This window comes from Etheostoma cragini, chromosome 22, assembly GCF_013103735.1.
Source record: "Etheostoma cragini isolate CJK2018 chromosome 22, CSU_Ecrag_1.0, whole genome shotgun sequence".
Lineage (NCBI taxonomy): Eukaryota > Metazoa > Chordata > Actinopteri > Perciformes > Percidae > Etheostoma > Etheostoma cragini.
Window position 1 is genome coordinate 17,682,250 of NC_048428.1, and position 17,221 is coordinate 17,699,470.

At 38.3% G+C, this 17,221-nt stretch overlaps 3 protein-coding genes and 2 long non-coding RNA genes across 8 annotated transcripts in view; 3 read left to right on the plus strand and 2 right to left on the minus strand.

The window, feature by feature from the left end:
* The window catches only part of LOC117937847, a 21,955-nt gene extending 20,192 nt beyond the window's left edge, over window positions 1–1,763 (plus strand). Inside the window, exon 4 of the long non-coding RNA XR_004655269.1 lies at window positions 1,666–1,763. This is a non-coding gene — a long non-coding RNA (uncharacterized LOC117937847). The remainder of the gene's footprint in view (window positions 1–1,665) is intronic.
* LOC117937839 (inositol monophosphatase 1-like) overlaps window positions 1–5,623 on the minus strand; it is an 8,234-nt gene extending 2,611 nt beyond the window's left edge. The window contains exons 1-8 of one of the 4 annotated variants that reach the window (XM_034862084.1): window positions 5,593–5,623; window positions 5,104–5,258; window positions 3,334–3,467; window positions 2,476–2,580; window positions 2,194–2,239; window positions 1,304–1,412; window positions 994–1,102; window positions 237–388 (exon numbers count right to left, since the gene is read on the minus strand). In XM_034862084.1, coding sequence (XP_034717975.1) covers window positions 237–388; window positions 994–1,102; window positions 1,304–1,412; window positions 2,194–2,239; window positions 2,476–2,580; window positions 3,334–3,467; window positions 5,104–5,166 — 718 coding nt within the window. In that variant the 5' untranslated portion in view covers window positions 5,167–5,258; window positions 5,593–5,623. Of the gene's footprint in view, window positions 1–236; window positions 389–993; window positions 1,103–1,303; window positions 1,413–2,193; window positions 2,240–2,475; window positions 2,581–3,333; window positions 3,468–5,103; window positions 5,440–5,475 lie in introns of those variants that run through there. The other 3 variants (XM_034862083.1, XM_034862086.1, XM_034862085.1) reach the window with 3 other exon arrangements.
* LOC117937845 overlaps window positions 1–17,221 on the minus strand; it is a 456,187-nt gene that overhangs the window by 56,553 nt on the left and 382,413 nt on the right. The window lies entirely within an intron of this gene.
* Window positions 9,467–14,378, plus strand: LOC117937835 (ADP-ribosyl cyclase/cyclic ADP-ribose hydrolase 1-like). The gene is made up of 10 exons (XM_034862074.1): window positions 9,467–9,687; window positions 9,967–10,044; window positions 10,153–10,276; window positions 10,775–10,901; window positions 11,431–11,566; window positions 12,974–13,056; window positions 13,172–13,245; window positions 13,331–13,423; window positions 14,001–14,087; window positions 14,219–14,378. Exons 1-10 carry the CDS (start codon window positions 9,678–9,680, stop codon window positions 14,316–14,318), a joined length of 912 nt encoding a protein of 303 aa, XP_034717965.1. The 5' UTR covers window positions 9,467–9,677; the 3' UTR covers window positions 14,319–14,378.
* The window catches only part of LOC117937841 (ADP-ribosyl cyclase/cyclic ADP-ribose hydrolase 1-like), an 8,621-nt gene continuing 8,200 nt past the window's right edge, over window positions 16,801–17,221 (plus strand). Inside the window, exon 1 of the mRNA XM_034862087.1 lies at window positions 16,801–17,090. Coding sequence (XP_034717978.1) covers window positions 16,903–17,090 — 188 coding nt within the window. The 5' untranslated portion in view covers window positions 16,801–16,902. The remainder of the gene's footprint in view (window positions 17,091–17,221) is intronic.

Consider the following 17,221-nt stretch of genomic DNA (forward strand, 5'->3'; position numbering starts at 1 on the left):
CAATAACAACGAGAATTGGTAACAGTAAAAATAACTCATTAACATAACTTCAGTTGTGTTTGTGCTGAAAGAACAGCAGCCCATTCTCGCTGCTTTGTTCTGTGGAGCAATCTCCTTCAGCAATTTTTCCATGAGAAAATCCCTAGGTTGCCCACTACCTAGATTTGAATGAGTGAGTCCTCAGGAACCTCTCAAAGGTTTAGCAAAAGAGCTCTAGTTTTGTTCCGGTGACTCACCTGAAATGTCCATGATAACTCCTCCAGCTTCAGTAACAACCGCTGCCCCTCCAGCCATGTCCCAGCAGTGGATGCCCATGTGGTAGTAAGCATCAGCCGATCCGCACGCTACCAAACACATGTTGACAGCTGCACTGCCTGGGGAGCGGATACTGTGGATGTAAACGGGATGTCTGATCAGCATTTGACTGCACACGACAGATGGTTTTGTGAAGTTAGAGAAACGGGGGGGGCAGACAAAGGAAACAATGTATCAACTTATGTCTCAGAGGTTAAAGCTAACAAACGATCATTCCCAGAAAGATTGTCTATAAAACACAGACAATGGTCATTTTCAGCATTTTTAATTAGTGGATAATTTGTAAGTGTGTAACAGAAGGATAAAGAGCAGCCACAGAGAGCTGAAGGGGACAGGCAGCACACCTCCAAAGTGCGTTGCTATTGTGTGCAAAACTACTGTGTACAACATAAAATCAAGATGTGGCTGCAATTATTTCTAACCGACTTCTGTATCATTTGTTTGTTTGGATGCACTGTGAAGAGAAATGACAGTTAAAATATTTTGTATTCCTGATAAAGTAGCTGCTCAAGGGATGTTTGCTGAAGTACTACTCACGGGAGTCCCCAGATCAAACAAGACTGAAATTAGAATTGATCGTGGGAAGTCCAAATCGTGATCGTGATTAAAATTTGATTAATTGTGCAGCCCTAGGTGAAATGTTCAAAAAGTACAACTTGTGCAAATGCGTATATTTACCCATGCACAGGGATGGTGAGGATGGTCTTGATGTTGGCCAACATTGTTTTGAAATGCTCCGGATTCTTCCTGAAGCCCATTTCTGTTAGTACCAGAGATTGGCTTATATCTTGGATGAAAACACAAAAAAAGATCAGTTAACTAATGACAGCTTGTGTACGCTGCAGACCCAAGCATCAGTTGGCACTGTCTCGGAGGTTTCACTGTGCAGAGCTGTAACAAGCTGGTATTCTGGCTGGGATAGTGCTTCCATCTGCTGGTGTGGTTAAAAACTGCAACACTGAAACTTAATGGCGTTATCAATATTTGCCTTCTTGTCCTGACACTTTAATCGGGTCTCCATTGCAGAATGCCCCATTCCCTTTCCGTGCTGTGTACATTTTGTCCTCGATGCAGCTGTAGACAACCCCAAACTCTATCTGAGACCGAGAGAAACATGAGATATTAAGAAAAGACATAAATAGAGAAAACTACTGTACTACTCATCAGAAATTCACTGGGTTATTATGGCAATTACTACAGTTGTGCTCATAGGTTTACATATTCATGAAACAGTTGACTAAAAAAAAATCTTTTGGAACTTGATCTTAATACCCTATTTAAATAAATTTGTACAAATCCAAACTTTATGTCCCTTAGAGTCACACCTATGGCAAATTCCCATAAAAACAGGCATGGATCCAGGATATAATGCATCCTGAAAAAGTTCCCTTGGCCTTTGGAATTAAAATATCACCCCACCCCCACACATCATCATCACATACCCTTCACCATACCTAGAGAGTATCTTTCATAAAATCATCTCTCAATGCAAATCAAGCCAAATGGTGAAGGGTATGTGATGACGGGGGGTTATTTTATTTCCAAAGGCCAAGGGAACTTAATCAGGATGCACAGTAACCTGGATCCATGAAATAACTGGCCTTTAATAATAAACATCTGCCTGTCTCTATGGGAATTTAACATAGGGATGTGAATACCTATTTCTCCTGTATTTTAAGACAAAAAATGTATTTACAATATATTATTCATTCACAAAGAATGAAAACTGGTGTCTTTTAAATTAAGGCATTGAGATCCCATTTTTTATTCCTCTTTTTAGTCATTTTTAACACGGGTTCATAAACTTATGAGTAGAACTGTATGTTAATGATTCCTTTAATTAAGAAAAAAACGTGATTCACAGATAATAAAACCTACCTCTTTCTTCACAGTGAAGCCAATTGATACAGACACAAATGGGAACCTGCACAGAAGACATTTACGATATAAAAACAGTCCTTTAATGAACTCCCTTTAGGTTTAAGCTCAGGGGAATCCATTTACTCTGATCAGTTCAGTTTCATCTACGTGTTCTAATTATCCCCGACAGAGAGGACACGCCAAGAGAGAACCTAATTAAAAGATAAGAATAGATGAGGAGCGACAAAGATAAAAACAAATCCAGTGTCTTATCACGTTTCTCAATGGTTTCTACAGTACCTGTGAACAAAGTTGGTGGTACCATCAATAGGGTCGATGATCCATGTAGGATTGTCCGTTAGAACACTGGGAGCGCCTGCTGCTACTGACTCCTCACCTATGAAGCTTCAAAATCACACAGACAAAAGAGAAAATAAACTATTAATGTATGCATCATACGACTGCTATCTCAGCTGTAAACTTAATACAACTACTGAGTCTATACTACGTGATATGAGGTAGTATCCCGTGTAGCCGTAGCTACCACTGGGGTCATGTAAAACGTATTCTTTTCTGGGATTTCAAGCAATGTTTGGATCCTGGAGCAAGTTAACATTCTGCAATATGTCTTGGTGGATATATGACTGGCTGATTCCAGTATTTTAAGATCAATACGATTTAATTTGGACTACTTCTAGTCTAACAAAATTAAATAAATGAACAAAAGGATTTAGCATTTACCCACTAGAATGTATTTCAGGCATTGTAGAGAAGGCTTTGCAACAGCATTAAGATCTTCATATTGACCGTAAACTGAATAAATATAATATTTAAAATCCATTTTTTTCTAAGATTTAAATACTTTTTGTGTGTGTTTAAATATGTGTTTCTTTTTGTGACTCATGGCATCACTACTTTTACATTCTTGGCTACTGCGCTGCTACGATTAGTGATGAGAGCAAGAGTGTGAGCATGCGTCATTAAACATAGTAGGTATAGAAAACTATCATCCACAGTGCAAACCAGAATAGCAAAGGGAATGAAGCATTAAATGTCATGATAAAGTTCAAAATAAAAATAATAGCATGAAAATACCCTTTGAGGTTTCAGGTAACTGAAACACGGTTCATATACCGTCCATTTTTGCTGGTTTAATACCTATGAGTGGGGTATTTTTCCTTGATGGAGGCGATAATGAGCTGTTCCACTTTCTGGTCCGTCTCAGTCACCAGGTCAACTGGTGAGCTCTTGTGCATGACGGTGATGTCTTTCTGGAGCGCCTCGCGGATCATCTGGCAGAATCACAACAATAAGAAACTCCGAAAAGGAAATCTTTGGATGACTAACCACATCTGCTGCCTCAGTTAAGCAGAAGGTGGTGTGTGTAATGGTTACATACGGTTGGCAGTAATGGGTCAGAGATGATTAGGTGTAAGCTCCAAGTCTGTCGTTTTTATTACACATTACTGTAACTTTCCAAAAGACAAGTAGATAACGGTCTTTAAACCTCACATGGAACGGATTAGTAAGAGCCTCAATACAATATAACTGGATGACAATGGAACTTTCCACTCACATTTATAACATAAAAAAGAAACTTATTGTAAACCCTTATTCTTCAGGTTTTAAGAAATGCTTTTTCTTTGCAGCAAGACAAGGTCTTGTTCAGTCTACTTTATTCTGTCTATTGTTCATCCCTTTGTTTTATTTTGAATGTTGTATCACAAACTCATCACCGTAATTTGTCGATATTAAACTGGATAATACAGAGGAAGGGTTACATGTACTTTCTCAGCCTCAAAGCCATGTTTGGTCATTTCCTGTCTATCTCTGTGAAATGCGTACCGCTGTTTCTAACAGCTCTTTGTCCCGATATTATAAAAATATTCAACTTCAGAGTTGCCCGAGTCTGTTTTGAACTTGGCAAAACTGCAGTTTTGTTCTACAAAGACTCGTCTTGGAATCATTTAAAACGTCAAATATTACTGGAAACATTTGCAATTAATGTTAAATGGAAAACTGACCTTTTTTCATCTCATATGGTGAAGCCCTATTGGCTCTCAACCCATTCAGCCTTTTTTTTATTCTTTTCCTATTCAACAGTTATTTTTTATTTATACTTTATTGTATTTATTGTTTATTTAATTTTATTGTTTAATATGTTTGTTTCTTCATGTTTGCACCATCCACCAAAGCAAATTCCACGTAAGTGTAATTATTGTGGCATAGAGCTGGGCAATATCGCTATTTTATCAATATGGTGATATGAGACTAGATATTGTCTTCGATTTTGGATATCATAAGATTGTAATGTGGCATAAGTGGTGTCTTCCTGGTTTTAAAGGATGCATTACAGTAAAATGATGTCATTTTCTAATATTACCAGACTGTTGTAATTGTTCTCTTATTTGTCTTTACCCACTTAGTCATTATATCCACATTACTGATGATTATTAATCAAAAATCTGATTGTGTAAATATTTTGTGAAAGCACCAATAGTGAACAATACAATATCGTTACGGTTTCGACATTGAGGTATTTGGTCAAAAATATTGTATTATTAAATGTTCTCCCTTTGCCCAGCCCTAATGTGGCAATAACCTTTTTCAGATTCTGATTTCTGAAAACAAATGTTTTAAGCTGTCAACAGTAACGCCTTTGTTATTGTACTACATGTGAATGTTGTAAATAATTATCTTAACATGACCATGTGCAATATTAGACTTTTAAAATGATATCATATACCTGGAAGGTTGGTTTTAAGTGTGCTCTGTAAATAAAATGACTTGACTTGCAAGTTATACTGGTGCATGCAATAAAGATAAAACTGGAATCAAAACTTATGCTAAGATTATATTGTACCACAGGTTATTTCAGGACCATAGCATTTAAAGAAGAAGCAGTTACAGTAGCTAGGATTGACTCACCCTCCCAGCCTTTTTGGTGACCTCCACACAGTGATCCATGCACTCTTGCCAAGGATCACTCATGTTGATTCGGGACTAAAGTTAGGGATGAGGAGTAACCTTGAATAATGTTATATTCCCAGATAGCGTTAGTTACAGATTGTAACGTTAGGTTCCTGTTAAGGAAAAGCGACACAGAAGGTTAATTTACATTGAAAGTAGCGGTTACATTTACAGCCGATGAGCAGCTGGCTGGAAAAGGTAATTAAGAAGCAAGACAGGTTCAATCTGTTATCACGATGCAAAAGTTGTCAGCTAAATTAACGCTAACGTTAGCTCTTTTGAACGAATAAACTGGCACAAAGCATTATGAAGTTACGGTTAAAAACGTACAATTAACGGTTTAGCCAGACAGCCATGTAGCTAATGTCTTGGTTTACGTTGTAATTAGCTAGCTAACGTTACAGTAGTAGAGGCATAAAGGTTCCAAAGCTAGCTAACTCAACCAGCCTCCAGTTGGACTGACGTGACTTCTGTTGAATTTTAGCTAGCTTACAATAGGGTGGGACTAGAAGTAGCTCTCATTCTTATTGGACAATAAATGCCGCCGGATGTCAACTCACCGTTTTTATTGGCTAACAAAGGCTGTCATTCATGCTCACAGGAAATTGTACATATAACAATTTGTCCATGTTGTCAGAAAGAGAGGAGGCAACAATGCATGATTTCCTTCACGTATGAGGTTTTATGTCTCTGCCTATTTGTATTTGATAATGTGTGCCTATATCAAAGTTCAAATAGAACACATAGCCCTACTTTACATCAATATTGTCTGTGGGTTTTAGGGCATTTAAAAGTAATCTTTATAAAATATATCTATGAAGGTAATTTTAGTTTAAACTGTTGCATGGAGGAAATCACCATTGCTTGCCATAAAAGGTTTGGGTACCTCCAGCATAGATAGACCCTCTTAGGCCAGAAGGTGGCAGCAGCAGACACAGCAACAGCAACACAACACTGGGATCATAGACAAATATATTGACTGCCTTGTCATACAGATTTACGTTAGTGAAGATTTCGGGTGTTGTTTCAAATTGTGTCGCCATTTAAGGATGAAATCCATGTCCAAATATATTCCCAGTAATCTAGACAAGCACAATATGCAATTAGTCTATGTGCAATTGTTTCTTTGAAGACATCAGTACTACACAGGTATTTTAGTAATTTTTTGGTAAATGTAAAAAGTAAGAATTGGTTGCTTTTCTGCTTTTTTTTTTTAGACTGGGGAATGACACGCAGCAAAGGGCCCCAGGTTGGACTTGAACCCGGGCCGCTGCAAAGGCCTCAGCCTACATGGGGTCACTGTTACTGGGTGAGCTAGAGGTCGCCCTGCTTTTCTGCATTTCCTGAGAGTTTTTGTTTTTATTTGTGCCTGCTGGTCTTGTAGAGTTTGTAGGGCTTTGTTGACTTGTCATGAACATGTCATATAGGCCTAGAACATCTCCTGGGGGGATTGACAAATGAAACCCACATTCCTAAATAAATAGTCTACACTAATGTGTTAACGTTTTATTTGAGTGAAATAGTTAATGTTATGTTGTATTATAGCCATTTTTAGTAAAGTAAAAATAAGAAATGTAAAAAAAAATAAGAATTGGTTGCTTTTCTGCTTTTCTACCTTTCTGGAAAAGGTAATTAAGAAGCAAGACAGGTTCAATCTGTTATAACGATGCAAAAGTTGTCAGCTAAATTAACGTTAACGTTAGCTCTTTTACACAAAGTCAGTGTGCGGAAGCATGTAGGGGAGCAGGGGGACGCGATGAAGAGGAGGGAGGGGCAAGTTAGCCTCATTTGTTTGAAAATACTTTTAACATCAATAAGAAGGGATGTCAACCACAATCGCTTAGAGCATCTTTAACCTTCCTTTTATTTGAATGAATAATTCATTAATGTTATTTCTGCTTTCAAGAAGAAAATATACACATAGACTACTACTATTTACTTATTATTTAGTAAGTAATAGCAAATCTTCCTAAAAGTCTAGTTGCGGTGGTGGAAGAAGTATTGAGAGCTTTTACTTGACTTAGTAATTCCCAAACATCCCTTAATAGCAAGATGTTGCTTCTTTTAAGAAGCAAATCTGCACATATACAGTAGGGTATGGTGATTATTATAGCAAATTTTCACCAAAGTCCTGTGTGCAGGGGCGGACAAATATTCAGAGCTTTTCTAAAGTAAAATATATGTTTCAGTGTAAACTAACTACAAGTAAAAGTTCTGCATTCAAAACATTTCTCAAGTAAAAGTACAAAGTATACTTAAAGTAGTGAAAGTAAAAGTCTTCATGCACAAAGGCCAAATTCATCATATTAGTGCACTATGATTATTGATGCATTAATGTGTCATCCTTTTAACGTTGCAGCTGTAAAGGTGGAGCTAATTTTAAACATTTCGTATAGCTTAGTTAGTTAGCTTAACCTATAATAATATATTGAAATGTATTTTAATATATATTTTGTGTTTCTACTCTAAATCTGAAAAGTATAAGTTGTCAGACAAATGCAGTGCAGTAAAAAGTACAATATTTTCCTCCAAAATGATGCACTAGTAGAAGTGTGAAGTACACATAAAATGTAAATACTCAAGTAAATTACAAGTACCTCAAATTGGACTTAAGTACAGTACTGGTGTAAATGTAGTCTATTTAGTTACATCTCACCACTGCCTATGCAATGTGAGTGCATTTCACTTTGTCACTGGAGCAGTAGAGAATGTATGAAAGAGTGCTTTTGGCTCTGAATCAGATTTGGGCATCCTTTTCTTTGAGGCTACATTCTGTTATTAACCTCTCGAAAACAATCTGCCCTCCTGTGGAAAGCGCTAAAAACCCAATTAGCTTTAAAAAACACAAGGGCACTATCTCATCCACGCTAACTTACAGATTTAACCTCAGATGGCCTTTATCTTGCAAAGAGACGGCAGAAATTCCAAATCATCATCAGCAGTTAATGAGAAGTCTGGCAACGGTTAGGCAACATAAATCTAATTCCTCCAACACAGGGCAATGCTTTCTGGTATATTTTAAGACAAGGCAGCATAAGGAGAATCCCATTCACCCAATTCACACATTCTATATATCGGGTGACAGGCGACATGAGATGAAACCATCTAGGGTCTCTCTTTGATTCCCTACAATGTTTCTGTGAGTACTACACGGAACAAAAACATAATAAATATACTGTACTAATCAGTATACAAGGTCAATCAGACAGGTCAGATCAGGCCATTTCATGTTAATAGTTTCATTCACACTTTAGCACTCACACTTAACAATCTTAAATAATCTGTAATCAATAGTAGCTAGAGAAAATAGAGGGGAAAGTATCAGATGTAGGATGCAGTCCCCTCACAGCCAAATACTTTATGCCATGTTACTTTTGACGGGTAATTGCATTGTGCCTCTTTGGCAAATCTGTGATATTTTAAAAACACAAGACGTTAGTGATGAAACCTATCCTTTCATCAATTTTGTCACAACCCGATGAGTACTTCCACGGTTTAATCTGACCTAGATTTAGCAGTCTGCAGCCATGCTCTTGCTTCGTGAAGATGCAAATCAGCACCAAAACATGCTGATGTTTAGCAGGTGTAATGTCAACCAAAGTTTCAGCATGCTAACATTTGCCAATTGGCACTAAACAAAAATTGAACCTGAGGCTGATATTATTGTTAATTGGAAGTATTGCAAAGAATGAAATTTTAACCTAATGATATTCACTTGATGAAAAGTGAGGGGATCAAAGTTTTTACAGTTCATTCTCTGGAGATCAGGAAGATGGGTTGTCATTGAGAAAAATGTATTATTTCATTGATTTCACAAATTTCAGTATGACAGTTATGTCGTAAACTGTTTAACCGTTTTTAGCTTGCGCAACATCTGCATTTAACCAGAGCTGAGCTGAGCAGAGTCTGATTTGATTCTCATTGGGTATGACGCCTTAGGCTTTAAACTGTTTAAACTCCTCGACCCACTCCTCTCCTGTTGTCACCTGGGCAATTATTGTGCATAGTTTCACGTAATAAATTTCTTTATCATTTATCTTATGTAGTCATCTGCTTTTGGGTCCAACCTCCAGTGCCGTTCTGTAACATTCAACCTCATACTGTGGGCTCATTTTGAAGTATACTGTACAAATTTCCCTATTGAATTTCATAATTCAGCGTATCCAGTAACAACGCATTTGTCCTCATCCAGCCTATCACACCATGACCCAAAGAACAGGGAACACTCTGTGTGGGGAGATTCTTATTGGTACCATAATGGAAGTCATGTGGATTAACTATCTGTGACAGGAGGCTGGGGTAAAAAACAGTGAATCTGTCCCTTATGTCCCTTATTATGACTTATCTGTGGAATGATTAGGAGCTGTTTGTGTCCAGCTATAAAGACAAGTCTCTTGGGCTTGTCCGCCATTAGCCGTGACTGGGAGATACACATTAAACCACACCAGCACTCAAATTGTGCCATATTCTCATCTGAGCAAAGTTTTTAACATCACAACCGCGAAGCCATTTGTTGCAATTTAACCTCTTACATGGAAAACGGTGAGCATTTACTTCTATGTTTCCTCATAGGGTTGCAAAACCTGGCATGTTTGTTCACATATTTTACAACTGCATGATGTAGCCATTGTAATTTAAAACAAAAATGTGTATATTTTGTGTATCTCCTTGACATGCTCAGAGGTGTATTGATATCTAAATGTCAGCTACCGTTAATTGTTTAAATCACCTGCAAGGAATCTGAACAGCTGCCAGGTTTGCTGCTGACCTGGAGTCAAATTCAAAATTGATGGGAAATGTTTTATTGCTGTCGATCTACAGTGAGACGGATTAAGGCATGCCTAAACATGAGGCTGGGGCATTCCAGGGTATCTCCTTTTAAGGCCAGTGTGACAGCATGTAAGTAACTTTCCCACATTTTCTTCTTTCCCTTTCTTCCTGGTAATGCACCCATCCCAAGTGTTATACATAATGTATTTATCCCTCTTTGTGTCCGCTTTCCAAAAGGTTTTTTTATGTTCCTGCTCTGCCCCGGTCAACTGAGCACACAGCTGGGGACTACAGCCAACATTAAACACATTGTAGTTGGAAGGTGTTACAATTACATCACACTAGTTAACCCCAGTTTGAGGTACTGTGCTTTAAACTCATGTCCTAACATTTCTAATTTTGAGTTGGACTCAAATTGAGCCTCTTAACCTCCCAAAGCAGAAGAATCTTTGCTGGCAAATGATCAGGCCACTGTCAACGCCCACATAAAGGGCAGGTAAACTTGTTTTTATGTGATGATGAATGAGCTCTTTTCTTCTCTGTGTAGAAAAAAAGGTAATTGGTAAACAAGTTCAAGTGTTACACTTTTCTATGGAAAGAAAATTTATTTCATGGGAAATTCTCATTGTTTTCATGACTTAATTCACCTTAGTAGAAATCAATTGGTTTGCTTTTGAAGAGTTGAACAGTAATCACTTTTGTTGGATCACAAAGGGTGATCCATCCATGTTTACATGGTATTAAAATATACAATTTTTTCTTGATTAAGCATGTAAGTGGAACAACTAATAATCAAAAAAGACACTTCATTGCTACAGCCCTAAAGTAAAATTAAGATCCATTTCATTTTTATATGTAGGTTGGACTGTGAGGAGATCTGGAGACAGTTTGAAGAGGCGGTTGTCGGTCAGTCCTCTTGTAATGTGACGGTGGAGCATTATCGTTACATGTTTTACGCCATGTCACAGAGCTGGCCCTGTGATAGGGTGAGTAAGAGCTCTGTCTTTATTCTTTTCCTTTTTTTTAATACTTTTTTTTCCAATTTACAAGTCATTGGTTTACACACTACACCAGTAGTTCCCGACCTTTTTTGAGTTGTGACCCCCAGAATAATGAGGTTTGTGTTTGTGTTGTTCTCCCCAACATCCCTCATCTGCCGACCCCTAGAAATGGTCTTGCGACCCCCAGGTTGAGAACCACTACACTACACACAGTCCTGAAATACAAACACGCTCAGGTCCTATACATGCACAATTGGAGAGATGTCAGAGTGAGTGGGCTGTGGCTTCTGGATGGGCAGGGGGTTTGGTGCCTTGCTTAGGAACACCTTGGCAGTGCCCAGGAGGATGCAGGACAGGGACTTGAACCAGTGATCCTCCGGTTCCCAACCCAACTCCCTACGGACTGGGCTACTTTCACCACACCATTCAAAATGAGATCCATGTTCATCATTTTTCATCAGATTTAAACATCTCTAAAGACTTAAGCTACTTTATCATTATTTATTCTCTTCAGTTCCTCTTCTGGAGTAAAACCAGGACGCTGATGCACAGCTATGCAGCTGTTGTACGTCACTTCTGGACCCTGGAGGACACACTGGCTGGCTACATGTTCAACGACCTCATCTGGTGTGGACAAGAGAAAGATTCCGGTAGATTTTTCTACTTTTAACAAGACAGAGATAACTGAATGACAAGCAAAGAGGCACTGTCTCTTCAGAAACATTTACAGCTTAGAGAAAATTCCTGGTAGTAGCAGAAGGACAGTTTGCTTCTCTCCTGTTCAATTAGTGATTATACAAACCCTCCCATCTATCTTGTGATCCTTTGAAGAGGTCTGCAGAGACTCAACCATGATATAACATTTCCTGTAACTGAATTTTGGTGGCTTAAGGTACCAAACGTACACAATCAAATATATTATTTAAAAACAAGGACTGATTTGATTATTTTCGGCTAATTTGAGCTGTCACTGGTAAAGCCTACTTCTTATCTGATATTCCATTTCACAGTTGTAAATAGAAACGTTCTAAATTTCCCCAAGTTGATTACCTGTTGCAATGGATGTGAATGACATCAACTGAAGTTAACAAGGGGCCTGGCTGTTGCCTAGCAATGGGATTTTATTGAAAAAGTCTATACATATATACTTTATATACATTGTATACATTTTTCATCTACTTGCATTTAATGTTACAATAAACCACTAATAGTTCTCTGTCAACACAATTGAGACCTTTAAATGAACCTGTTATGTCACACTTGTTGTGCTATATTGCATCATGTCACAAACAACGCAGAGTAGATTTTTGCATTTACAATCCTGATGCAGAAACTGGATACAATGATATATATATATATATATGGATTAAATGAAAACTTGTACTGTAATATGGGGTCACTCATATTAGCTGGACAAACTGCCGTTCCACTCAGCTCTAGAAAGCGTTTTAGCGTCTTTCAGCCCATTGTTTTTGTTTTACAACCCGCTGCTTTACAGTACTGAAAGGGTACTGAAAAAATCCCCCCTGTGCTGTATCCTTCCTGCTCAGCAGCCAACAGCAGACAGACTGAGTTAGCAACTAGCTGTGGAACATATTGGAGCATATAGCAGCTAAAAACTCAAATATTTCGCTTTTATGTGTTGGTTGAGACCAAAAGCAGAGGTTAAAGAGGTATAATATTGGACTTAAAGTCATCAAGTGGATACAAACATGAATCCAAACAAATGGCAATGGTGCTTCTTAACTGCTGGATGTGTAAATTAGCAAACAATTTTCTTCCGTAACAATTCCTTTAAAATCTTGACAACAAAAAGTGTAATCAATTTTGCTTTCATTCGTGTGCTTTTAGAATTAGGAAAAGTAGGACAGATCTTGGTAGCACCGGGATTTTACTGTTTCCGCATGTATTTTTTTAATACAGGTGTAGAGCGGAGTTATTAACTACATGTCGTTGCGTCAACATTTCACCTGCTGTAAACTTTTTTTCTCACTATTCAGTCATGTCTCATTTAAAAGTATCAACCTGGTTTTAACTGATAGCTGTGGATTTGGCAGGTTTTGATTTCAGCTCTTGTCCAGAGTGGTCGGCATGTAGGAATCATCCGGTGTATTCCTTGTGGAGGCTAGCCTCGCAGAATGTGAGTTTAATGTCCAAGACACAGCTGTTTTATTTTTCATTCACATGCAACATATTGCTCCAAAACCAGCATTGGAATAATTACACTCATGAGACTTCCTTCACCCATTTGTTAGTTTGCAGAAATGGCATGTGGCAACATCACAGTCTTACTGAATGGGTCCATTGTCAACGCTTTCGGTAGGAAAAGGTAAAAAGAAAGTGATAAAAAAACTTTTTTTAGCAATTGTGTTTGAGTATGTACAAAATAATCTTTTTTTTTTTTTATCTCACAGCATGTTTGGAAGTGTTGAACTGGACAGTCTGAACCCACACAGGGTGAATTATGTCAACATAAAGGTGGTGACCAATCTAGAGGGGCCGTTTATGTGAGGATAAAAACAGCTGATATTTTGTATCATAGTAAAATGTTACTTTCACATAAAACAGTACCACTTCACAACAAGTGATCCTTTATAAAGGTTTTTTTTTTTTTAAGTTGTTACTAATTACTTATCACTTCATGTCAATGATTTATAGGTTAGTTGTAAGCAGTGAATAAAAATCATGTTGTGAAAAATTCCTCTGCCAGGTTCACTTTTTTTTTTTTTTTAGCTCTTTCATTTACCAAGAAGACTTCTGGAAAAAATCGGAAGAATCTGGATCTAAATTGATTTATTACGTCATTAACAATTATAACTGCAAACTTAGTTTCTTACTATAAAGTCCACCAATACCTAGTATGACCAACATCTACAGTATGACTCACTATATTGGAATAACAAGAGTATGCTTCCTGGTATGACCAATTATTGGATTAATAGATTGATAAACCATTAATGGATTATAGCCGGTCTTTAAAGAATTATCAGCCTTTCATATTGCAGTAAGTAAAGGCTGTAAAAACGGTGACTTGGTAACTATTTATATCCACAAATTAAGTATCTTGTCATTCTTCTTTTACAGAGAAACATGCAGTGAAGGATCCATTGTGGACTTGATCCAGATCCTCCAGTCCAGAGGTTTCCGCTGGACTTGCACAGACAAGGACCAGTAAGTGACGTCCAACATGTCCTGCAAATTAAACAACAAAATATGTTCTTTGCTCTAGAATGACAGATTTATAGACCAAGAGGTTCCTGATCGAAGTACCCTGGTGTAACACAAATCCTGTTTCTTCACAGGACCCTGATGATCCTTCAGTGTATCCAGAACCCCCAACACTCCTCCTGCCAAACATGTGCAAACAGCCTCTCACACAGAAAGGGCCTCACAATTAAATGAATAGCATGTGTTCTGATATTATCTGAAGGTGGCTACAATTAAACTGGCTGCTCAAAAGATTTCCTGAATTAAAGACTTTTTCTTTTATACAACACAGTTGTCATTGATCACATTAGTTCAGAGAGTCTCTTGGAGTGCAAAATTGATCTGCCTCTGAATTCAAAAGCTTCTGCTTTACTGTTTTATTGACTGGATTATGCAATTTAAATGTGACTGTGTGTGGGAGAGCCCTAATGGCCTCAAGGTGGGTCGTTACCATTTCTAAAGCCCTGTCCGTGCTGCAGCTCATATTAGCCCTGTGCCTCACAGAAGTCTGGACATGTCTGTCCTGCTGTCTGCTGTGTTCAAGGGATAAATGTCACAAGAGAAATACAGCACAACCTGAACGTCTTGTATTAGCTGGTGTTAAAAGTTAAGTATTTTGTTTAGGGTGCTCAATTTTCACAAGTATAATTCATCAGGCTCTGACACACCAATTTACATTGTGCAACCTGAGTTATTTGCATTTTTCAATTTTACAATGGGAACATCCTGGTAGGGTCAAAACCACAGTTTCTAATTGAATTTGAACTTTTAACCATGCTTATCAGTGGCTGAAGAAGTAGGCTATGGTTTTAAGAGCTAAGCACTCTGGGATTTTGTACATCTTTGAAAGTTCCTATTTAAATAATTATGACTACTTTCTCAGATGTCTTACTTATACTTAGTAGTACTTATTTTTCACCACTGATTATCATGCATGTCAATTATACAAGCTTATTAGCACAGGAAGCATCCACCAAATAAATAGCCTGTATTATTGGATATTTAACTCATTACACATCCTGCAATACAGAGGAAGAACCCAATTACTGGAGTGTTTAACCTTTTTGTTTTGCTTGCGCTCAAAGGTCTGTAGCATTTCTCAGCACGTTCACTTATGATGGCTTTTCCACAGATTTTTACTTACAGCCCTCAATCGTCTCTCAGCAGCTGATTAGCATTTCATTGCATGGACTTCACACAGCAGGAAAGCTGAAGACAGGAAAGGAGGGAATGACACGCAGCAAAGGGCCGCAGGTTGGAGTGGAACCCTGGCCTGCTGCGATGAAGAGTAAGCCTCTATATAGGGGTGCCCGCTTTACCAACTGAGCTATGTAGGCATCCCTAAGAGCAGCCAATTTATAAAATAAATAAAATAAAAATAAAAAAAATAAAAAAATCAGAAGAGACACAAACATGACAATGGTCTGAATTTGATGATGTATATTTTTGTGTTTTCTGAATGTAGGCGAGGGAGGCCCCTGTAAGCTGTATACCATTGAGGCTGAATGCAGTAGGTCAATAAAAACAAAAGAAAATGTATCAGGCTATAGACTCCAGAAAATTCAATTAAACAGTAAATAGAATTATTAAGATATATAAAAAAAATAGGGGTGTAGAATGAATGGGGCAGACTCAGTATTTTTATTTGACTTTAGTATTTCTAACTTAGGCTACTGGATACAGCCTGATGCGGACCCCTACATATTAAAGCTATTGTCACGCGAGCATATTAAAAGTGGAATAGTGACATTTTTATTTTGGTTTGTGAATACCACACTCTACAAATACTATTAGGGGTGATCCGAGTATCCGGTACGGATAAAGCACTTTTGCCGAGTACAAGTATTTTACGAGTAATATGAGTTAATATCCGTGCTCGGATTGAATACAACTCCTCAACTGGCCGCGCAGCGTTCTGTGTTAATCACAGCGCCCCCCCGCCTACAAACATGCTCGGATCAATCTCACACACACACACACAACATAGAGAAATGCGCTCCCTCGGCCTCTCTCTCTCTCTCGCTCTCTCTATCTCTCTCTCGCTCTCTCTCTCTCTCTCTCTCTCTCTCTCTCCAGCCGCTCCCGCTCCGTCAGGCAGGCAGTCAATCGGGTCTGCGGATCTGTTCCGTTAACGTTTAGGGTTTCTTTAGCTTCAGGTTTGTTTTTAACTTCGGTTTATAGTACTTACATAGTAACCAGTAGATTTCTGGTGAACGTAGGTTTCAGACATGCTCGGTTAAATGCAACTCCCGTCGCGTCTCTGCCATCAGAGATTATTATTTTTTTTACTGTCAGCTGTACTATACTAAATACTATATTTATATAATACAAGCCATGCATTAGTAAAATTACAGAAGTAGGCTAGGCTATGGGACGGAGTAATAGGCCTATATTACAATGTATTTGATGATCATATTTTGGATTATTGATGTGAATGAATCTGTAGAGTAACGTTTATAACCAGATATCAAACGTGGAGAAGTACAATAGCATCTGAGATGTATGTGTAAAAAATTGAAATACTACCGAAGTGTAGGTTGCTTAACTTGAATAAATGTGTCTACTTCCTTCACTGCTTAACGGGTCTTTTTGTGATCCTCGGACCTCAGTTTGGGCAGCTCCACCTCAACAGACATTCCTGATTGGAGCAGAGCATACATGGACACGAGCCAGCGCACGAGCACGGTGAGTGACCTCCTCCTTAAATAGAAGCCCGAGCGCAAGCGACGTAAAACAAGAGTTTGACAGCCGAACTTCGACTGTAATATCTCGCATTCAAATGGATCCTGAAGCGTGTCGCCCTGAGGAGAAGAGCCGGAGGAGACGCGGTGTTATTTTAGGTGTCGTCGCGGGGCTCCTTCTGATTGTTGTCGCCGTTGTGTTGGGACTGACGCTCCGGCCGGACACAGCAACCAACACAGACCCACTGAAGACAACCTTTATTAGAAGGTGCGAGGAGTTCAAACGGTAATTATTATTTATTGTTAAAGTTCATGAACAGAATACCATTTAAGTTTAAGACCGGTGTAACACCAAATTCTGTGACCACCGTATCTTGTGACTGTAGGGGGCGCTGTTGCCACTGTGCAGGTTGAGCT

Bases quoted from the DNA above. Each gene is read 5' to 3' on its own strand.
- LOC117937835 (XM_034862074.1), top strand. The intron at 10,277-10,774 runs GTACTGTGCTTT...TTTTATATGTAG, and splicing joins CTAGTTAACCCCAGTTTGAG to GTTGGACTGTGAGGAGATCT. The intron at 13,246-13,330 runs GTAAAAAGAAAG...TTTATCTCACAG, and splicing joins AACGCTTTCGGTAGGAAAAG to CATGTTTGGAAGTGTTGAAC.